This window comes from Cricetulus griseus, chromosome 6 (genome assembly GCF_003668045.3).
Source record: "Cricetulus griseus strain 17A/GY chromosome 6, alternate assembly CriGri-PICRH-1.0, whole genome shotgun sequence".
NCBI classification, from domain to species: Eukaryota; Metazoa; Chordata; class Mammalia; order Rodentia; family Cricetidae; genus Cricetulus; species Cricetulus griseus.
Genome location: NC_048599.1, coordinates 98380067 through 98403590, shown reverse-complemented (window position 1 = coordinate 98403590; position 23524 = coordinate 98380067). Strand labels below are relative to the sequence as shown.

Below are 23524 nucleotides of genomic sequence, written 5' to 3'. Positions count from 1 at the left end.
TGCGGAAGAGCCGGCCACACCCCCTCTCTGCCCGGCCTTTGGGCTCCGCCCCTCTCTACCATGCTCCGCCCCTCGCCGTGCCCTGTTCCCCTATGCCACAGCGCTGGGCGCCTTCCCGGTTTCCTTTCTGAGGGTCCCTGATCTTCCCAGCTTCGGCCCGCGCCCAGGTCCCACCCTCTCTGCCAGTCCCGGCTCTTCCCAGCTTCCAATGCTTATGCTCGCCTGGCCCCGCCCCTCATCTCCTAGGTTCCACCTCCATGCCAGTCCCAGCTCTTCTCAGTTCTGCCTGCGCCCCGCTTCGGTTCTCCGGGTTTCTCCTCCCGCCTTTAGTGGCGCAGAGGCTCAGTCCTTTGTCCTTAGAGGGAGGCCCTTTCCGGTGAGAAAGCTTCTAGTAGGCCGAGAGCCAGCATGTTTGAGGAGCAAGGACGAAAGACGAAGGGCTGGGTTGCTTCAAGAAAGATTCGAAAATTCCGAATGCAAAATTGCTAAGAAAATTCCGGATCTTCGCCCCAAAACTTGAGACCGGGGAGCGTCGGCTAAAGGGGCACCAAGCTATCCCAGGACCGGCTGGTTTAATAGTACTGGATCCCTGAAATCCTCTCCTGCCTGGCGGGCTCCTGTGGTCTGCAGGCTTTAGGACAGCGTTTCTCAACCTTTCTAATATAGCGACACTTGAATACAATTCCTCAGGTTGTGGTGAAACCCCCCACCATAAAATTATTTCGTTGCTACATAATTTTACTGCTGTTATGAATCGTAATGTAAATATCTCATAATCAGAATATCTGATATGCAACCTCCCCCCCCCCCAAGGGTTGTGACCCACAGGTTAAGAACCGCTGCTTTAGGAAACTACAGGATTCCGGATGACCAGGGAGGTGGGGTGCACAGTAAGGATATCTAGACCAGTTAGTTTCCAGGATAGCTCTTCCCTCCCCTGCTGGTTTATGCGGAGAGGAGTTATGATGTTAGTCTAGGATGCTCCGCCTTCAGAGTGTGTTGTGGATGTGTCAGACAGCGATACAGCGAATTTTAGAGGTTTGTGAACTACTTTGCACAATGACACCTGTGCTTACTTACCTGATGCTCTAGAATTAAATTCTAGAAATGTTCTCACGAACAGACAGCTATCAGTTATTTTTTAAAAAATACACTTTTTTTTTTTAGGTCGGAGTACAAAAGTAGTTGGTTTTGTGACTGAAATTTGGGTTTGGGTGCATGTGAGACCAAATACTTGGAAGCAAGTAAAAATATCCAGAATCGAATCAAACTGAATTCTACTGGGGCTTAGGTTAAGCCTATTCTCTCTTCCTTTATTTCTCCATAAGTAGTATAGGTTACTACCCAATAATGCTATTATATTACACTCATGTGTTTAATGAAAATTGTGTTGTAATAACCACTTTCAAAATATGTCAACCACCTACGGCCATACAATATCTCAGTATAGTGTTTTGTTTGTTTTTCCTAGAATTTAATTTAAATGGGTCCACAAAACTCCTTAACAATAAGCCAAAACTTTAAGTAACTAGTTTTCTAGGTTGGGTGATTGGGACAGTAGTGAGCAACAAAAAGGATGTAAATTCAGCAGAATTCTATCAGGTGATATAGTTTGAGCCATCAGTTTAAAGTAAGAGACTGCCATAGTAGTTTTTAGTACATAATGTAATTTGTAACTAAAAGCCTTTAGTATTCTATAGAGAGCTGCTTACAATTGTCCCTCTCTATTCTGTGAATTGATATTTAGTACTAAACACATAGTTTTATAAGCACACAAGATCCCAGTGAGAAAAATGCTGAATACTGTGAGGATTCAAAAGTGCTTTTCTGTTTGTTGCCAAAACTCACCTGCTGGCCTGGTGAAGGGATTCCTTTTGGATGATGTCCACCGTAGATCATATCCAGGCCTAATGTTAGGGCTTCAATTGCACAGTTTCCCATAGGGCTCTAAGCTCCTTCGGAACTGGTTTATTGCTTGTAGCAGAGCACTCTCAACTGTGGTCTCCTCAAGGACATTGGTCATGTGTTGAATTAGTTTTTTTTGTGTATGTTTTAGTTCTGTAGACTGCCATTCCCAGTTAGACTTGCTTTTGGCGTATCCTCTTACACTGCCATGTATTATTCATTACCTGAGTTCATGAGGGGAGGCAGTGTTGTGAACTGCACACCGGTAAAGTACCTGGTGAGAGCATGCTTTATACTTCTAACCTGCGTAATTGGATTTAACATCAAACAAGGCTCGGTTTGGTGTCTGATTTTCTTCATCCAAAATGGGTTTGTAAAAAATTAATAATAAAAAAATGGGTTTGTTGCCTGAGGGTCGCAGTTGATGACATCTTGATATTAATATGTTTGCTGCTGCTACCAAGAGCTTTGTTAAGCAAGTTGGAGATGGAGGGAGATTAGTGCCTGTTCCGAGCCTCAGCGAAGCGGACAAGTACCAGCCCCTGAGTCTGGTGGTTAAAAAGAAGCGGTGTTTTCTGTTTCCTAGACACAAATTTACCTCAACGCCTTTCACGCTTAAAGATGTCCTACTAGGAGATCGAGACATTTCAGCTGGTAAGTTTAAATGTTTGGGAGTGACTCTCCATGGGGCTGTATCAGTAATAACCTAATGGAGGTTGTATAGATTAATTATATTAATAATACACATTTTAAGAATAAAATCAACCTTTATGTGGTAGTAGTATCGTTAAGAAGAACAATGCTTAAGTGTTTATAGCTTCAAATCTCTTATTGCTTAATTTTAAACCCAATTATAAGTTGTTTTTAACTAAATAGACCAAGAAAACGGTGTATTTTGTCCTGTATAGTATAGGATATTATTTGGTCTTACCCATTTCACATGATCAATAACTGAAAGAGATTATTTTACAGTTTATTACAATAGGTAAACTCAATTTTTAAAAATGTGGGTGCTGGGGTATTAAATTCAGACCTTCAAGCTTACAAGCAAGCTCTTTACCAACTGAGCCACCTCCCAACCCTGAACTGCTAGATTATAAAATAGGCCTGATGGCTAGTCATTAGCTATGGACACTTGTTTTTGTTTCAGCTACCCATGGATCTTGATTGATGTATATGTATTCTGTTGTCTGAACAGAGAATTTGAGGTTTTTTTTTTTTTAAGTATTCTGTAATATTTTTGTAGTAAAATTGCCTGAAATGCTACTTCTCATGTGTTTGGAAATGCTGTCGAATTAACATCTCGGCAAAAGAATTTTTCAGTAATGTTAACATGATACTACATAAAGTCTAAGATGAATTTGAGACATTTAAAACTATTAAGTTCCTTCTCCTAAGGCATTTCATCTTATCAGTTACTGAATTATGAAGATGAGTCAGATGTCTCCCTCTATGGAAGGCGAAGCAACCATATTGTGAATGATGTTGGGATTAATGTTACTGGATCTGATTCCATCGCAGTCAAAGCTTCATTTGGTGTGGTAACCAAACATGAAGTAGAAGTATCAACATTACTCAAGGAAATTACTGCTCGGTCAGTACAAAGATCCTTGTGTACCACTGTATTCTCATTAAATGATTTAACTGTATCAACTCCATTGCAAAGAATGCTTAAAACATTTTGGTTGTGTTTTAGAAGTTAATAAATATTTTCCCTTCATTTGAACGACCTACATGTTAGTGCCTAATTAGTACCCCAACCCAATAAAAACTCATTTGATAAGCATTTTTAGTTGTTTCACAAAACATCACTCTGGTTCTACATAATTTGCTAAATTAATCAATTGAAATAATATGATCTGTGTTTCCAATAGACTCTCAACAGACAGAAAAGAACATTCCATAGAACCAGGAGAGTCAGGTGTGGTTGTACATGCCAGTAATCCCAGATATTTGGGAGAGTAAGACAGGAGAATCACAAGCCTGTTTGGGCTATATAGTGAGTTCAAGTTCTTCTTGGGCAGATTATTGAGGATCTGTCTAAATAAAGAGGGGGTGGGTGACTGGGAGGTGGCTTGGTGATAGAGCACTTGCCTATATGCACAAGGCCCTGGGTTCAGTCCCCAGTTCTACAAAAGTACAGCCATGCCTGCACTCTATAAAATAAGAAAAACCATTGACAGGAGAGGCAAATTTGTTAAATGATTTATATTTTCTGATTTGCATTATAACTGCCTCGAGTCACAGTGAGTTAAGATGGACCACAAATAACACAACAGGTACCTTTAATTCTGTATAACCACATATTAAAACATCTTGTGCATGTGTCTTTTTTAAAATTTTATTCTAGAAAAATTAACTTTGACCACAGTTTGATCCGCCAATCAAGGAGCAGCAGGAAGGCCGTGCTGTGCGTGGTCATGGAAAGCATTAGGACCACGAGGCAGTGTTCCCTGTCTGTGCATGCTGGCATCCGAGGCGAAGCCATGCGGGTAAAAGTTTGGAGAGCAGCCAGATTTGGTTCCCAGCACTCTCGTGGTGGCTCACAAGTGGTGATAACTCCAGTCCCAGGGATCTGATGCCCTCTTCTGGCCTCTGCAGGCACTGCACATGCATGATGTACATGTATGCAGGCAGGCACTCATACATATGCATAAAAAAGTAAAAAATCTTTAGAAAAAATTTAAAAATAGAAAAGTATTTATATTGTTTATCCTTACCGACTAGTGATACCTAGTGCTGATTTGATAGGTGACATTTTATAGTAAAGAAAATGAAATTATGATTTTGTAGGAAAATGAAATTGTCAAGTGAAATAAGCCAAACACAGAAAGGCAAATATTGCATATTTTCTCTAATATGTAAGATCCAGCTTTGAGGGGTGTGTGTGTGTGTGTGTGTGTGTGTGTGTGTGTGTGTGTGTGTGTGTGTGTGTGTGTGTGTGTGTGTTTATGTGTGTGCATGTATTTGTGTACAGGTCATGAAACCATAAAGAAGACCATAAAAGGTGAAGAAAAGATTGTGGGGAGGAGGAAAGGAGATGGAATACATGTGATATGAAAGCAGAAGGGAAGAGTACATGAGGGTGGAGATTAGTATGAAGGTGGTGTAGGGGACACCCTAACCACGCCTGCTCAGGGCTGGTTACAGGTGTGCCTGGCCCTGCCCTCTAGGGTGTGGTCAGGGTGACTAGAGGGAGGTTTAAGAGTGAGGGCCACACACCTGGGAGCCCCTTCTTCCCCTTCTTCTTCGGCTTGTTCTACTTACCTCGTTACTTGCCGGTTGGCTAGGCTGTTCTGAGTAAGTAGGGCCCTCCCTAATAAATATCCTTATCAATATTTAACTCCGTATTGATAATTCACCTTTAAGGTGGAAAGGGGAGGGCAGTGGCAGAGGACAAATTAGAACAAAGTGCATTCACACATACACACACACACACCTCATTATGAAAACCATAAATTTATTTATTTTTTGTTTTTTTGAGACAGGGTTTCTTTGTGTAGCTTTGGAGCCTATCCTGGCACTTGCTCTGTAGACCAGGCTGACCTCAAACCCACAGAGATCCGCCTGCCTCTGTCTCTGCCTCCAGAGTTCTGGGATTAAAGGTGTGAGCCACCAACACCCAGCACTAATATAATTTTTAAAGTGGGATGTTGGATGGCTCTGTCTATAAAGTACTTGTTCTGCATGGGGATCTGAATCTGACCCCAAGCAAAAGGATGGAGGCTACGTGTTGCAGTGTGCATCAGTGATTCCAGCACAAGGGAGGTGGCAGAGAGAGGAGGATCTCTGGGACTGGCTGGCCTTCTAATAATCTTACCCAATCAGTGAGCCCCATGTTCAGTGAGCAACTATCTTAAAAAAAAAATAAGATGGAGAGCTGACCTCTGGCTTCCATATATATCCACATACATGTGGTCATATACCCCCATGCATGTGTACACACATACAAACACATACCCATGCATATGCCACACACATAAATGAAAAGAAAGAAAAAGAGAAAAAAACTCATCTTGTAGACATTGAACATAGACCGGGCCTAGCAGAGGCTGGGCTGGTGGAAACAATGTTATTGTTGGATAGGATAGGGAAATTTAGTCCTGCTGGCTCTTGACACAGCAGAATGAAGATAATTATGTCCCATACTTCTCAAAATGGTTAGAGGAAATGGATGTACTTATTATAAAGAAATAGTGAAATTTTAAGGTGGTAGATTAATGCACTAATTACCCCGAGTTGATCACTGTCCAACGTGCAATGAACCAAAGTAGCACATTGCCTCTCGTAGGTGTGTACAAATATGGTGTGTTGATAATTCAGGAAAAAAATAAAATAAAACCACTTGTTAAAAATATAGGACTAGGACCAGTGAGATGGCTCAGAGTAGAGAGCTTGCTGCGCAAACCTGGTAACCTGAGTTCTATTCCCGGAACCCATGATAGAAGAAGAATGTTTGCACAAAGTTGTCTTGTGATATCTCTGCATAACCTGTGGCATGCACACCATCCCACACACATCATAAAGAAACACCTCTTAAAAAAATACAGGATTAAGTCATCTTTTCAACCCCCTCCAGTTGTAATTTAACACATTATGCATCTCATCTATGCAAGATGACCAAGACATTCCAGGGACACTAGGTGCCTTCTCATAAAGCTATCCCATTATATTCTTCACTACATTAGGAGCATTCTGCTCAGAGTCTGTATTCAGATATCCTCCAAATTCTGATTAACATCCGTCATTTGAGGGGCACAAGCTGAAACATTTACTCGATGGTGGTCATTTTTGTGACTGGGAGAGCTTCCTGCTGCTGTGGGGCTTCTGAAGTAGATGGGCAAAGCTAGAGAAGGGTTTATGCAAGAACACTGTGGTGACACTAATTGCTGACTTCAAGCCTCAAGTGGGGGAGCTAAAAGGTCACCAGCCTCTAGGTGACCTATCATGCATGGGTGTCCAATGGAAGGGTTAACTGAGGCAGGGCAGTGCTTTACTTGAGTAGGTGGCTGTGTTTTTTTTTTTTGCGGGGGTTATTGGAAGTTTGTTTCTCCGACAAGCTACCCTGCCCTGCTGTGTAATGATGTTATTTTATCCATTTGTTTACTGTAGTTTCATTTTATGGATGAACAGAATCCCAAAGGAAGGGAAAAAGCTATTGTTTTCCCAGCACACACAACTATAGCTTTCAGTGTTTTTGAACTCTTCATTTACCTGGATGGTGCCTTTGGTGAGTAAAAGATATGTAAAAGTTCAAATGATTTTTTTGGGGGGGTCTTCTTTTTTTTATTTGAATTACAAACAAGATTGAATTACATGACAATCCCAGTTCCCTTTTCCCTCTCAAGTGATATTTTTAAGGGGAATGTGATAGGAATGAATTCCTCTCCCTCTCCCTCTCCTCCCCCCATTTCCCTCCCTCCTTCTCTCCCCCTCCCTCCCTCCATCCCTCCCTCCTTTCCTTGTCTTTGTCTCTTTCCTTATGTCTCCCCTCTCGTTTTCATGATTACAGATGCATGATGCATTCAGTAAGGTCAGTCTTATGCTAGGGTGGAGGAAAGCACCTTGTCTACTTTCCCAGCACCTCTTTTGTGCTTCTTAGTGAAGACCCTATACTACCCCACTTACAGTTACAGGTTAGGAATAAAACAAGGTCCAGTGACAAAATATGCCTTAGCTTTTGTGGGAAGGATAATAAATGACTTCTAATAGGCAGCTTGTAGAAGTGGCAAATAAGGAATCCGAAGGCAGTAAGTTGTCTGACGTCTCTGGTGCCCAAATGGATGGCATTAGTTAATAGTCAACCAGTCAATCAATCAATTTATACCTGCTTAGATATAACTTCCTAGCTGCATGTTCTCTTAAAAATAATAAAAGAAACATTTTAGAATGCTAAGTGCTTCCTCTACAATTGTCATCTTATATAGCAGCTCACTTTAGCTTTCTACATTTCACAGGACTTTAAAGTTAGTTAACTGCCAGCCAGAACAAGACCAGATATAGCCCCAAAGGACCAGGCAAGGGAGTCCCCTAGTTATGGTCATTTACATTTGTAGAGCTTCTTTTGTTAATTTCTGTAGTCCTGGAGAAGGGACATTAGGAAGTCTAGAAACAAAACTACATTTTAAGTAAACTGAACTTTGAATCCTGTAGTCAGGTTTTGCAGTTATACTGACTGTATTGTAAAGATGAGTACAAAACGACATTCATCAAATGTAATCTATCTATGTGCACATTTTTTTGGCCCTTCGTTTCCAGGAATTCATGCTTTAGGTATACTGAGACATATGCACAGTGACAGAGTAACAGGGTCTTTATTTCCTAAAACAAAACATTAGAAATAGCCTTGGGGGACCCAGTAGTGATACATCCCATGAGCACAACAGAGGAGGATAACCATGATGAGTGGGTAGCTCTGGGCATGCAATGATCTCTGAGAGGTATTTTAAAGAACTATGCATGATAGTTTCTGGAAACTCTGCGTTAAATCAGCACACACAGAGCTTCTAAAGGATAACAGGCCTGTGCCACACTGGCTCCATACAGGCTGGATTGGAGGTGTGTCACTGTATGACTTTAATCTCTCAGTTTTGTACTTGTCAATGTATCATTTCCTCAAATGTGTAAAGTTTAACTTTATCTAAAAAACAGTGAATTGCATGCACGAGAATTCTATCCTCTACGAAATACTCAAATATTAGTTAACATCTCAAATTTGTTTCGTAGACCTTTGTGTCACATCAGTGTCAAAAGGAGGATTTGAAAGGGAAGAAACGACCACCTTTGCCATGTTCTACAGACTGAGAAATATACTCTTTGAAAGAAGTATGTCTGCTGAAGGGGGTTTGTGAAGGCATTCTTCCTGTGTCAATATGTGAGGCTGCCTACTCAGTAACCCATCAGTTAACATGTTTAAAGCCCAATTATTTCCTGATGGATGGTTGGGACTGATATCTTTCTAAATGCTGCTTGGGTTGCACAATAGTTTGGAATTCTAACACATTTTGGGTTCTGTTTTGCAGATAGGAGAGTGATGGATGCTATCTCTCGTTCCCAGCTTTACCTGGATGACCTCTTTTCTGACTACTATGACAAACCTTTCAGCATGACTGACATTTCACTCAAGGAGGGAACTCACATCCGAGTGAACTTACTAAACCACAACATTCCTAAGGGGCCTTGCATACTCTGTGGAATGGGGAACTTGAAAAGGGAGACCGTTTATGGCTGCTTTCAGTGTTCTGTGGATGGAGTGAAGTATGTGCGGCTTCATGCAGTCCCTTGTTTTGATATTTGGCACAAAAGAATGAAATAAAAGGAAAGGGGAATAAGCTTTGTTGGTAGGTTTTTGTTTGTTTGTTTGGTTTTTGGAAACAGGGTTTCTCTGTGTAGCACTGGCCGTCCTAGAACTTACTCTATAGACAAGGCTGGCCTCAAACTCAGAGATCCACTTGCTTCTGCCTCCTGAGTGCTGGGATTAAGGTGTGATCTATATCCACCTTGGGTTGGTTGGTATCTTTGTTGGTGTTTTATGTACTACTGTTCCATAAGCCTTCCTTAAATTGTTTAGGTTTGTTTGGATGATTTTTTTTTTTAAAGCAGAAGGCCTTTTAGGTAGCATTTTCCATCTATGGAGATGATGATGATACCACTGTCTTCCTTGTAGATTTTATGAGTGTTAATCACATTCCTTATAAAAAACAAAACTTAATTATAAAATTCACAAATTTATCCATTTTTTCATAATCAGTTGGGAATCAGTGTATCGCTTTAAATAACTTTCTATATTTTTTCACATTTTAATTCAACAGTTATAGATGACACATGGGCACAAGTGGTTACTTTGGGGCCCTTTAGGGCCCTAGGTTTGGTAAAAGAAGAAAAAATGTTAATAATTTAATATATCCCTAAATGTTTAATTGTGGTATCAGATTAAAACCACTGAGCTCAGCATGGGGCACTGTTAATTCAGTGTAACTGACAGTGGTAATGGGCTGCCACTCTACCTACCAGTTTTGCTTGGTAATGGGTGCCATCACTTTTGAGGGAAACAGGACAGGCCTATGTCTTTGTACACATTTAATGTATTTTGTTCTCAAATTTCTTTTGGGGGGTTAGCTAGGACGTTGCTCTGTTATCAAAGCTGGTCTTAAAATCCTACCTCAACATCAGGAATAGGTGGGTTATAGGAATATGTGGGCCCAGATCTTTTTTTTTTTAATCTGTTTTCTAATCTTAGAAATCTAAACCTGAAATTTTCATATACTGACAGCTAAGTAATTATCTTTTATTAAAATTGTAAAATACTTTAAAGTTATAGATTAAATGAATAACAGTGTTCACTGTTAGATTCACCCAAAGGCATAATGCAATCATGTAGACACAGAACACGGCACACTGCCCATATGTAGAGTGGGTAATGATTTATATTTAAAGTGTTATTTAAAAGATATGTTTTCTTATACATATATTCATTTAATGTACGTACTTTTCTTTTCGTCTCTCTCTCTCCTTTTGTTTTTGTTTTTCGAGACTGTGTTTCTCTGTGTAACAGCCCTGGCTGGCTGGCCTAGAACTCACTTTGTAGACAAGGCTGGCCTCAAACTCACAGAGATCTATCTGCCTTTCTCTGCCTCTCAAGCGCTGCCTTCTTTCTTCTCTTTTAGATAGAGTCTCATAAAGTTCAGGCTGTCCTTGAACTCCCTATTAGCCCAGGATGATGTTGAATGCCTTATTTTCTTGCCTCTGCCTCTGAGTGCTGGTATTACAGGTGTCTGCCACTACTTCCAGATTGCATGGTGCTAGGATCGAATTTGGGTCTTCAAGCACCATTTACTGAGGCAGCACATCTCCAACTAATGGATTTTTAACTTTTGTTTTGTTTTGTTTGGCTTTGGAGGCTGTCCTGGAATATTCTTAACTTTTAAAAACAAGTTTGGAAAGTACTTTTTATAGGTTGGATAAAGTAGCATATGACTGTAATCCCAGTATGCAGAGAGTTGAGGCAGTAGGATTGAGTTTTGACACCAGGCTAGGCTGTGTAATGAGTTCCAGGTAAGCGTGGGCTATTACAGCAAGGCCCCGTCTCACAAAAAACAAAAGCAAAAACAAACAAATCCATACAAATACCTTGCATGGTAAATGATAAATGGGCTAGAAAGGGTGTTCACATACTTAATTTACACTTCATGCACATTGAGGGAAGGAAACTGGTGGAAGACCTGGTGATTGGGAAAGTGTTAGAAAGTTAAGAAAAGGTAGCAGAGGTGTTAAATGTCTGCACATTAGCATTTACTAATGTAGTACTTTCTGCTACTTCTACATTTTAGATAAAATTTCTGCTATAATCTCAGAATTCAAAGTGCTGAGGCAAGAGAATACACTCTGTGCCCTGCTTGGGCTACATAGCAAGACCCTATCTCAAATGAAAAAAGAAAAAAAGAAGAAATGCTGTTGATGACATATCTGAGAGTTAAGAATGAAGAAAGTTTGCAAAAAGCACATTTTAGGGAACAGAAAAGCTTTGTTCTGAGCTCATTCATATTGGCCAAAGCTATCCTGCTTTACCAACGTAGAAGCATCTAGATCTTTACATGTTCCAAGTGCCCTTCCTTTGGCAACACATGAGCCAGCATCCCTTCTCTGTCAACAAGTTGGACCACATGACTGCTTTGACTATGATTCAAAACTGGTATAGCAAGGTGCCTTAGGATTTCTATTGCTGTGAAGAGACACCATGACCACAGCAACTCTTATAAGGAAAATATTTAATCGGAATGGCTCAATTACAGTTGCAAAGGTTCAGTCCATTATCATCATGGCGGGGAGCACGGTGGCTTGCAGGCAGACATGGTGCTAGCTGCATCTGGTGACAGAAATGGACTGTGACTGAGGAAAGTTTAAGCAAAGGAGACCTCAAAGCCCACCCCCACAGTGACACATTTCCTTCAACAAGGCCACACCTCCCAATAGTGCCACTCCCTATGGGCTTATGGGCCCGTAAGCCTGGGCCCATTACATTCAAACTACCACACAAGGTATCTCATTTGTAGCAAAAATTAAAATTTCACCTTTTTAAAAACTTGAAAGCATTCCAGCTAGTAAGCATCATTTGCCATAAATAAGAATGTTGGAGTGAAGTGATACAGATATCTAGAGAAAGGCAACCACAAACTAAGAAATGCCATGATACCAATTTAAAATTATGGAAAAAAGTAATGAATGGTTAACGGCAGGGGGTGGGGGTTGGGGGGCTAGGGAAACCAGAGAGATGATTCAGTGGTCAAGAGTATGCATCTTTTCAAAGGACCATGGTTTGATTTCTAGCATCTACTTTGGGTAGCTCACAATGGCCTGTAACTCCAGCTCTGGGGAGTTACAGCCTCTGGCCTCCATAGACAACTCTAATCATGCATTGTTAGCACACACACAGACACACACACACGCACACACACACACACACACACACACACACACACACACACACACACAATTTTTTTTAAAGTTATATGTGGTAGACAAGGAGAAGGCAGATGGAAGAGAAATAATACATTTATAATAGTGCTTGAAGAAGTATAGTATGCTATAAGTGATGAGCCTTAGTTTGGCCAAATTCCCAAGGCCAGAAGATTGCACTAAAAAACAAACAGACTGTGCTGATATTCTTCACGAGTCAGAGTTGTACACAACTGACCTCTTCCTTCTTCAAAGGAAGACTTTGTACTGATGCTTTTTATATCCTACTATCTAGAATATAACATCACAAAAAGCATAAATAAAAGACATTACTTCCTGGTTTCTGAGTATTCTTAGATATGGGGCATTTTAAGAACTAAAATACTGGATCTTTATATACCTCTACTTGCTGTTATTATTAGAGTTGGGAAGCACAGTGTATTTTAACACGTGAGTTCACCTATGTCCTGAAGAAGGGATGCCATACACTGGGATACAGGTCCATTCCCTGGTGCTGCAATTTATGTTCACAGCAGAAAATCACCGGAAACTCAATCACACCTACACATTACACCAAAATTATGTTTAGTAAAGGAAACAAATATCTTCTCATAAGGGAAAAAAGGAAACCACAACCTGGAGAAAAGTAATTTTTCTTTTAAAAATCAAAATACAGTAAGTACTAACAAATAAAAAAGTAAAATAAATTTATAGCTCATCATGTTGGTGCACATTGTATTCCTTGGGAGAAATGAAGCCATCTCTGTTGTGGTCATTTTTCTTAAAGATATCTTCCAAAACTGCATTCTGGTATGATTTGTCACGGGGTTTGGCATCTTTTTCAAAGTCCTTCTGTAAGTAAAGCTCGATCTAGAGGGCGAGAACAAAACATCGTTAACAAAAAAAGCATGACAAATGTCTGGTAACTTTGAAAAATGATCACAGTAATGAATAGGAATAGTAAGTGATATAAACACTTTAAATAATGCAATTGCTTATGGGGGGGCACTCAAGGAACCTGGTGGACATGTGGAGGTCAGAGGACAACTTATGGAAATTGGTTCTCTCTTTCTACCGTGTGGGGTCCCAGGACTCAACTTAGGTCATCTGGCATGGAGCAAGAGAGTTATATTGAAAGACCCCCGAAGAGGTACTTTTGTAGAGGGAGACTCACACACCCAGGAATCAGCGAGGCCACGAACTGGATGCAAAAAACAAGAGGCTTTATTGGAGACGCGGGTACCTGGGGCGACTTAGCCTTTGTGTGGCTAAGCGCGCCGAGCCAAGGGAAAGGGGTCCTTATATAGGGAAAAAGGCGCAAGCTAGGAGCAGGGATTCTATTTGATGGTTCAAATGAGGCACAGAGCCATTCCAGATCAGCATATTCTCAAGGTCTGGTGTCTGGTACAACAGACTTGATTCCTCCCTCCGCGCCCAGGTGGCTGACCTTGGGGGCGGAGACCTTGGGACGGAGTGTTTCTCAACGGGGGGGGGGCGTGGGGGCGAGGGGTGCCCTTTCCCTGCTCGGCCCCAGCCCCGGCGCGGTGCCAGGGCAGCCCCGCCTGGGTGAACCGGCTTGGGAGGGAAAACGGCAGCCGGGGGAAGTGGAGGCCGGCGGGGGCAGGGACGGCAGGATAAAGGGGAAGCAGGGCGGCTCTGCGGCAGCTCGCCCGCGCTGCACTCTCCAGCCCCTGGCGGTATCCTGGCTCTGCCCTGCTCCAGAGAGAACACCCAGCATCAGCATAGGCGGGGGGAGACAGAGAGGCAGCGGGCCTTTCAATATTCACCTAGAAATCTTGCCAGCCTATTAACATTTTAAAAAAGGTATGTCAAGGTTTGGGAATACCTTTGAAAGAGGGTCTCTCTTTGGCTTGGCTGGCCTGGAACTCACTGTGTAGACCAAGCTGACTTCAAACTCACCAAGATCTGCTTGCCTCTGCCTCCCAAGTGCTGGTATTAAAGACATACATCACCATGCCCAGGCCAGGAATTGTTTTGTTTTTAATTTTTTTGTTTTTGTTTTTGCTTTTCGAGACAGGGTTTCTCTGGGTAGCTTTGAGCCTATCCTGGCACTCGCTCTGTAGACCAGGCTGGCCTCAAACTCACAGAGATCTGCCTGCCTCTGCCTCCCAAGTGCTGGGATTAAAGGCGAACCACCACTGCCTGGCCTTGTATTTAATTTTTAAAGCGATTTCTGAAGAGAAATGGGTGTTCAAATTAGCTGTCCCTGGGGTTATAGGTGGCACTAGACACATTGAATTTCTCTGACTAAATACTTTATAATAACCCACTACTCATATTAGGAAAGGCAAACACAGTCTTACGGATTCCTATTATTTAATAATTTACTGTGTCATCAAGTCAACCCAGGACTTCAGATATTCTGCAGTATGCCCTGTTTGTGCCCGCAGCATAGAAAATTTCTCGAAGCAAACATGCAATAAAGCATTGTCCTATTAGCGGCATCAGTTTCTGGGTATTTGAAATGTGGCTACAGTAAACTGAGACATGTTCCTGTAAATGAAGTCACACAACAGATTTGGGAGGTAAAGACAAAAATACACCTCATTGATAATGTTGGTATAGCTTTCATGTTGAAATGGTGCTATTTATACAGAGTTAAGCTAAGTAAAAATGTGTTCTTTTTTTTTTTTTTTTTCATTTCCTTGTCTTGAGATTATACCATCTCTCACTATGTTGCCCAGGCTGGTCTCAACTTACAGGTTCAATCCATTCTTCTCTTTCAACTTCCCCAGAAGCTGGGACTATGGGTATACATTACCATGGCCAACTTTGCTTTACTTCTTAAAATGTGCACACCACTAGCCAGGCGATGGTGGTGCACACCATTAATCCCAGCACTTGAGAGGCAGAGGCAGAGGCAGAGGCAGGTGAACCTTACTGAGTTGGAGGCTGTCCTGATCTAGGGAGCTAGTTCCAGGACAGACAGAGAGCTGTTACACAGAGAAACCCCGTCTTGAAACAAAAACAAAAACAAAAACAAAAACTGTACACCACATAATTTAAAGTTATCTATGAGACTCAGCTGTTTTTCCATAGGAAAAATGCTGATTTATGCTAAAGAAAGCATAGGATACCGAGCTGGAGATAATGTTCTGCCAGCCTGGGGCATTTTAAAAGCAAGAGACATTCTTAAAGGTGGAGTTGAACACTAAACAGTTTTTAGTAATACACATCCCATGCTTAACTCAATCACATAACTTTAGAATGGTCAGTGGATCTTGAAACAGGTTCTCAGACATGATGCTGATCCAATATGAAGGGAGAGATGTTTTACCTCTCTGCTGAGACTTAGCAATCCTGTGTAAGTATAAAGCACTTTAAACAGCACTCTGCATTTTTTAAACCAAAACTATCTTTTCATAACTAATAAAGCTGATCTTTTCTTTTCCCAAACAGTGTAGTAAAGGTACAAAAAGGTAGTGGGCAAGAACATAACTTTAATTAAAAAAAAATTTTTTTTTAAATTTTATTATTTAATGTGTGTGTATTTGCAGCACCCAGAGACACCAGAAGAGGGCATCAGATCCCCTGGAATTGGAGTCATGGGGTTGTAAGCTGCCTGATGGGAGCAGATGCTGGGAGGAGACTCTGGTCCTCTGCATCTCTGGTCCTGAGCCATCTCTCCAGCCCCATGACTTTAATTTGTGCTACTAATGGGCTCTACACTACTTTCATTTGGTAATTTAACACTGTACCCCACTCCTGCCTTATTTAAACTGAAGAAACAAATCTTTCTGATCATTAAGCAAGGAAGTTTCTGTTAGTTCATGATTCAAATCTGGGCTTCCACATGCATTGATTGCATGGTTTTCAACAAAACTTTAACCTTTCCGAACACTAGGAATATCATCTGTAAGAGGAGGGAAGTATCTAGACTATGGGATTGACAGGGTCAACGTCAATAGACGACAACTGTTGTTCCAATTGGGCAAAATCATTCTTACCCATTTGGTGACAACACAGCTGATACCCAATAAGATGCCTGGAAAACTGTAGTTAAACAGTTCATATTTTGGAATTCCTCTTCTTTTTATTTTTTCAGGGAAGAATTGGAGACACCCTAAGGTCTAGGGGTAATCACAGTGCACGAACCTCTGGGTGTGGCTGAAGTAACTAACTTCAGCAGTGTATGCACAGGCCGCTCCCAAGTTGCCACGTGAATCCCTTTGCTGCTGCTATTCATTCCAAAGAGGGTGATGAGGAATCAAGAGAAGTTAACACTGAAAACAGTTCCCCTTTAGGGGCCCTTTTAAGGCTTAGTGTGCTGGCCAGTTTTTGAGGAAGAGGGAACCTCACTGAGGAAGCACCTCCATCAGACTGGCCTGTAGCAAGTCTGCAGGGTATTTTCTTGATTAATGATTGATGTGGGAGGGCCCAGCTCCTGGGGTGTATAACACAGCAGGCTGAGCAAGCCATTGCGAACAAGCCAGCAAGCAGTGTTCCCTGCTTGCTGTGGTCTCTGTTTCAGTTCCTGACTCCAGGTTCCTGCCCTGACTTCCCTGAAGTGAACTATGACCCAGGAAACATAAACCAAATGAGGCCTTTCTTTTTCAAGTTGCTTTAAGTTGTGGACTTTCTCACAGCTGGAAAAAGCAAAGTGAGACACCTGGCAGATATGCTTCTCTCCCTGTTGGCCAACCAGGAGCCTCAGGGAGGTAGTGACTGTGACATTCCTGGCAGAGGAACTAGAGGTGGGTGGGAAAAGGGCTGGAGGGCGAGATGAAGAAAGATGGGGACTGGAAATGTAGCTTAAGGGCCAGCCAGTGCTTGCCTCGAATTGCCTTGTTCTAGGTCCAATCCCCAGTCACAAATACATACTTGAAAAGAATGAAAGGCTTGGTAGCTAGGGCTGGTGCCTTCTTCCTGCAATTCTAGCACTTGGGAGAGACAGGAGGACTTTCACAAGTTCAAGACCAGCCTGTACTACATCATGAATGCCAGGACAGCTTGGGGCTAGAGTGAGACCTTATCTTAACCCCAAAGTCCCTGAAATAGAAAAAGGACTGACTATGTGAAATAAAGGCCCACCTGCCACACTACCTACTTAGGTGGTTACACATTTCTCTCTGCCTCTAAACAAAGGAAGGAGACAGCCAAGTGTAGACTGTGGGACTAGATGAGGCATTGTGGGCTTCCCTGAAACATTCAAGATGGTAGTTTCCTGAAAGGTAGGGAGTGCCCAAGGCTCAGAACACAGAGCCTGACAGCCTGGTGTGCAATCCCTGCTATGTTACCCAACAAGCCTGACTGTGATCTCATCTACGAGAAATGACAGAAGTGACTGTCATGTCAACTGTCTTGAAGACTAGATACATTCACCCAATTATGTGCTTAAACTGGTATCTGGGACTAAGAAAGTGTGAAGAATGTGTATCATTGTTACAAACTTTTTATTAGTTCATCAATAGGAGATGACTTTTAGCTTATGCTTACCAACTTCTTAGCCCACTCAGTTCAAATTCTTGCTAGGTCTTTTCATAATAATATGTACATCACAGTCCAGAGGTTAGAACTGTTTGGGACAAGTCCATACAGTACTGTTGGGAAAAGGTCTGTCCCTCTAGTGTAGATGCTAGCAGAGTCATGGTAGCTTGGGATTTTTCTTATTTGATGGGTTGATTTGTCAGTATTAGTAATTGAACCCAGGGCCTCCTGCATGCTCAGGCAAGGACTCTATCACTGAGTCATATACCCAGATCCTTTTGCTCTTTTTGAGACAGTGTTAGTAAGTGACCCATAATAGCCTCGAACTCTCTGTAGCCCAGGCTATTCTTCAAGGCATTATTTTCTTATGTCAGGCTTGGGAGTAACTGAGGCTATAGGCCTGCATCATAAAGTTTTACCATAGGATTTTAATGACCTTCCTATATACAGAGAAAAGGGAAAGGATATTTTCTTCTTAGGGGTTAGAATTTGCAGCAAACAGCTCTATTAAAGCAATCAAAGCCAACACTAGGGAAAACTAAGAAGTATTTTCAACACAAATGCTTTTGAGTTATAATGAAAAAAACAAAAAAACAAAAACAGTCAAATGAAGTCTGAATTACCTCAGCTTTAGAGAGTTGCCGGTCATTGTCTGTGTCTATTTCCTTAAATGTTTCAATGCTCCGTGGTCCTTTGGTCACAGCGTACAGTTCAATCTCAAACATCAGTGTTGCGTTGGGTGGAATCTTGCCTTCTGCTAAGGGATTCAATTTTAACAGTTTGACTTACATGAAAGTAGCTTTCAGATACTCACTCAGTGGTCACATTAACATCAGGGTAATAGTGCTAAGAAGAACTGCCTTCAGGCCATTAAACCTTTTAGTACCAAAAAATTCAGGGTTTATCAATCTATTCCCCCTCCTTTTTACAAAAACATTTTGGGGACCCCCTCCTCCAGTGTATTTTAAACCAGGTCAGTTCAAAGGCCCTTCTGGACCAGTTTCCTGGTTAAATTAAAATAAACAAAGATTTTATTACTATATCTTCACCATCATATAGCAGAGACACGATAAAGAGGAGGAACACATGGGGAGAAAAATTCCAAAGTTGGGCTGGTGAAAAGACTCGGTGGCACTTGCTGCCAAGCCTGATGACCTGAGTTCAATACCTGGGACCCACATGGTGCAAGAAGAGAACTGACCCCACAAATTGTCCTCTGACCTCCACACACCTGCTGAGGCACATTGCTTTGTCCTAAAGAAATAAATGTAATTAAGAAGAAAGAGAGCCAGGTGGTGGTGATATACACCTTTAACTCAAGAGGCAGAGGAAGGCAGATCTCTGTGAGTTTGAGGCCAGCCTGGTCTACAAAGCAAGTTCCAGGACAGCCAAAGCTACACAGAGAGACCCTGTCTCAAAAAACCAACCAACCAAATCAAACAAAATGACACAAAAAAAGAAGAAAAAAGAGATTCCAAAGTATAATCTCTGAGAAAATGATTTTATAAAATAATCCAGGAGCATAAATATCAATCGGTTTTAAAAATTCTTTAGAGAAATTGAAAAGATAAATGCAGCAACAAAAATCTAGAAGCAATTTTACACAGCCATTTCTAATTATCACAAAGATTTTAAATATGAAATTGAATAGGTTTTACAAAGTTTATCTGTTAGCTACACAGCTGGTGAATTTAGTAAGATGGGCTATTTCAGATGAGTATTTCATAGGGTTGCCAAGAGGCAATGAGTAGCTGAGCATTTTTTCAGGGCCTTGGAGGCCATGTGATGTAGGACATGCACACAAGTATCTGCTAAATGAATGATACTGGTTGAAAGTAGCTAAGTTTATTCATCAAAAGAAACAGCAATTTATTTAATGGTAAAGTAGACAATTCTTGCTGAAATTCTTATATAACTCAAAGAGGAAAAGGCAGAAGTTACAGCCCAAAGCTGTGCATTGTAATTTCCAAAGCCCGGACACAGAAAAATCTACCCACAAGCCTGTGCCTGTCATCAAAGTCCTGACCCAAAGTCCTACAAAATAGCTGGCTTTGAAGGACAGAAAAATAGCTTCTGTCAATAATTAAATAGACAATAATTAAAATAGATTCAAAACACAAACCCCCTTTGCTATTCTGCTGCTGCTGGAAATAGGGCCTGGCAAGCAGGTGAGCGGATCTGCATCACTGAGCTCCTTGAAGCCCAAACTTCCCAAGAAAAAGTACCCCAGATGCATTGGAAATTCCCAAACAATTCTATGATAAATACAGACAATGTTGCTAGTTAAGTTTTTCCTACAAAAAAAGATTAAAGCAAAAAAAATAGAGATAGATGTGCATTCAATAGAATTATTTACATTTATAGAGATAGAATGAAGAGGTAGGAGTTAATGTAAAGAATATATACATACCACATAGACCGTTAATTAAAGCATTAGAAAGCCACATGCACTTCAAGACATGCAGGGGTGGGTGCTCTGTGACAGGAGCCAAGGACATTTTGCCAGAAGAAAAACTTCTTCAAGCATCACCTAAAATGAAGTTATAACTAATGTTATATTTTAATAGACATTTACTTTAAGCTCATGGAGAACAAGACCTGTAAAGTTCAAGTCAGTCAACATGCTAGCATTCCTTCCTGCCTTTACCCCTAACTGAGGAGGACTGACAGCTGATGGCTTCTGGGGAGGGAGAGTCAATTCTAAGGCTAAGGTAGGTTGACCACGCTCCAGTGGATGGCCCCACACACATGAGTATATGGACAATACAAATTTTACTTGTTAGGAGGTGTGTGTGTGTGTGTGTGTGTGTGTGACAGAAAGTTGGGAGGGGTAGAGGGGGGGAGTGGAGTGGATCTGATATGAATTAGGGGAAAAGTGGAGGGGGTTGAATGTGATCGAAATACCTTGTGTGCATATATGAAACACTCAAAGAAAAGAATTAATAAAAAATATTTTTTAAAAGCTTACATAACAGTCGGGTGATAGTGTTACACACCTTTAATCACAGCACTCAGGAGACAGGGCCAGGAGGATCTCTGTGAGTTCGAGGCCAGCCTGGTCTACAGACTGTGTTCCAGGACAGCCAGGGCTACACAAAGAAACCGTGTCTCCTAAAATGACACACACACACACACACACACACACACAGTTTATACAAATTATGAGTCCATGGGAGGCTGTCTTTTTATTTTTCTTTTGTAGTGCAATGCTGGGATCAAAGTCAAGTGTCATACACCTAGACCTAGGAACTATTCCTATGGGAACAAATAATTGTTAGAAAGCAGAGAACTTCAACTGGAAGCATCGCTTTTAGAAAGTCAGGTCTGACTAGCTGGAAGCATTGGCTTCCCTCAATTTCACTTGGGGCATAGGCAAGGGGGATTACCTCTTAAAGACTCAGGTGATGGCTTTGAAGATGGTGTATATCTCTACAAGATTGGGGATAATGCCAAAATTGCCCTTAGGAAACTGTATTAGATATTTCAAATAGGTGGAGTTGGCAGGGGCTTTAAACAAGGGGAGCAGGCAAAGATTCTTACCATAGCCTTCTTTTCCATATGCAAACGAAGGGGGTATAATCACCTTTCTCTTCTCTCCAGGGCACATGTCCATCATAGCAATGTCCAGCCCTTTTATGACGTGCCCAACACCAAGAACAAACCATTTGGGGTGGCCTTCATCTTGTGTCCGGCTGTAAGAAACCACACTTAGTATTTAAACTGATGTCTTGAAGGAAACTTTGATTATTATTTAAAATTGGAATCTCTCTTCCCACGGTAGCATTCTTCCAGAACTCCTTCCTTTGTGAAATGTTTATCTAAAACTTCCCCATAAATTGGCAGAAAGTATCATTAAAAGTCTTTCCATTTTCTGTTCTATTGCCATCCTTACAAAAACTACCCACCCAAGAGTTAACTTTTAAAAATGGGTCTCCTGCCTCTAATTAGCAACATGACTTGAACAAAATTCATTTAACTTCTGTTCCCCAAACCGAAGGGCAGGCTGAGCCCCAAATTTCATTTTAATAACTGAAAGTAGCATCCGGTCATTTTTCTCTTCTAAGCAGGAGGAATAAGTTTTATTCTAAATTGGAAAGAATTGTTTTCTCCGGGCCTATTTTTGGAGGGTGACAGTACAGCTAAAGAAAGGGCACTCAATCAGACCAGAGTAGGGATGGGAGAGTCAGATGGATGCAGTGAAGCCCAAAACAAAATGTGGTAGCTTCCTAATACACTTTGCTTGGAAAGAGACACCAGCTCTGGGTAAACAAAGTGTGAATACCCTTTCAAGCAGCCTTTAGATTTAGTTGTGGAGGTCCCAAGGATAGTGGAGGTGATTAGCAGTATGCACGATGCAGTAGATCGGCAATTTATTGAGCTAATATTTTCAACAATCAAAAAGCATTCAGTTTCTTAGGGGCTGTCTTGTAATCTAAATAGGTATAATGGCTTAATTTACTGTTAAAAAGAAACCAACGAAATGAAAAACCTTAAAACAGAACAATCAATTGGCTTCTGGCTGGGGCGGGGTCGGGAGGGCAATATCTGGTGTAGCCACTAAACTTGAACTGCACCGAGCATCTCCTACCTGCAGTAGAATTTGGAGCCATCTTTAGCCAAGTAGCCGTCGTAATGGGCATTTAGCAAGTCTCCTTTCCTGCTTGTTTTGGAGCAGTTTTCTGGACGATGCAAAACTTCTATTTTCACTTCCTCTGGGCTTTCTTCTTTCGTTTGTCCCTGAGCGTTAGAACAGCTCCACAGGCTGAGCAAAACCGCTAGCCTGAATAGGAAATGCATGGTTCCCAGGTACCCCAGGCCTAGTGTAAGCCCTATTTCGTGTCTGCAGGCGTGTGGCTCTCCCGGTAGGATCGAATTCCGACGCGTGGCAGGCATTGTCCTACGTCACTAAGGTCTAAGGCGGGGCTACGCGAGCCCCCGCCCCGCCTCGCAGCGGACTGCTGGCTGGCTGCTTGGAGTTTATTTTGGGTGTCTGGTACCTCTGCTGATTGTACCCAGGCTAGAATAGAATTGCACTTCTCCCCGCTAAGCCCTCATTTACCACAGTGTCTCCCACCTTCAGCAGTCAGGGCCACGTTTCTTGAAATAAAGCTGGAATTATGGTGGTCATTTTTAGGTATTTAGAAGATATAAATTTCTATGTTCTCCACTTGATGTCCTGATCTTGCCTCCCCATCACTGCCTCGCCGACTGACTACTTGACCTAATGGCTTAATTTAAAATTTTTAAATGATAAATTGAGCCATTTGGCCACAGAGGGGAAAAAAAGATGGTTGTAGGCCCTAGAACTGAATATTTTTAAAAGTATTAAAAAGTTGGGCCAAGAAATCGATCCAAAATGCGAACAATCCACGGAGAGGTGTTCTTGTCGAAAAATGGCTGTTGTTTCTAGGTGCAGAAGGCCTCTAAGGCCCCCATGGGTTTAGGCGGCACAGTGGTGGCCAGCATTCTTGGAAAAAAATGACGAATAGGTTCTCTGCTGTTCGCTGGCTCCTTTAGGGGAAGCCCTCGAAGGGCTTTTGGGGGCGGGTCTGGGTCCTGCCTAAAAGGACTCCAGGGTCGTCCAATGCGTCAGTCACACGCAACCCAGCCGCCCCAGAACACAAAGTGGAGGGACTTCTGAATGTGACAGAGGGTTCCAACAGTCAATGCCTGGCATTGCAGAAGCTAGCTTGCATTTCTGTCTTTCTGTCCCCCA

General features: G+C 41.8%; 2 protein-coding genes across 7 annotated transcripts; one reads left to right on the top strand and one right to left on the bottom strand.

Moving 5' to 3' along the window:
• The first annotated feature begins 8 nt into the window (after nucleotides 1-8).
• Nucleotides 9-9226, top strand: Pjvk (pejvakin). Of its 4 annotated transcripts, none has more exons than XM_027420108.2 (7): nucleotides 9-376; nucleotides 2492-2559; nucleotides 3304-3499; nucleotides 4256-4397; nucleotides 7018-7135; nucleotides 8632-8730; nucleotides 8928-9226. In XM_027420108.2, exons 1-7 carry the CDS (start codon nucleotides 258-260, stop codon nucleotides 9218-9220), a joined length of 1035 nt encoding a protein of 344 aa, XP_027275909.1. In that variant the 5' UTR covers nucleotides 9-257; the 3' UTR covers nucleotides 9221-9226. The 4 variants fall into 4 exon arrangements, with proteins under 4 accessions (XP_027275909.1, XP_027275910.1, XP_027275908.1 ...); XM_027420109.2 differs by having other exon boundaries at nucleotides 9-1038; nucleotides 3321-3499; XM_027420107.2 differs by lacking the exon at nucleotides 9-376 and having other exon boundaries at nucleotides 1054-2559.
• Nucleotides 9227-12928: 3702 nt separating this feature from the next.
• On the bottom strand, nucleotides 12929-23175 carry Fkbp7 (FKBP prolyl isomerase 7). Of its 3 annotated transcripts, none has more exons than XM_027420103.2 (4): nucleotides 22397-23175; nucleotides 21349-21500; nucleotides 18432-18562; nucleotides 12929-13230 (listed from the first exon to the last, which is right to left on the bottom strand). In XM_027420103.2, the coding sequence occupies exons 1-4, from the start codon at nucleotides 22699-22701 to the stop codon at nucleotides 13069-13071; spliced, it is 750 nt and encodes a 249-aa protein (XP_027275904.1). In that variant the 5' UTR covers nucleotides 22702-23175; the 3' UTR covers nucleotides 12929-13068. The 3 variants fall into 3 exon arrangements, with proteins under 3 accessions (XP_027275904.1, XP_027275903.1, XP_027275905.1); XM_027420102.2 differs by having other exon boundaries at nucleotides 18432-18565; nucleotides 22397-22733; XM_027420104.2 differs by lacking the exon at nucleotides 22397-23175 and adding an exon at nucleotides 20219-20338 and having other exon boundaries at nucleotides 18432-18565; nucleotides 21349-21484.
• Nucleotides 23176-23524: the final 349 nt, after the last annotated feature.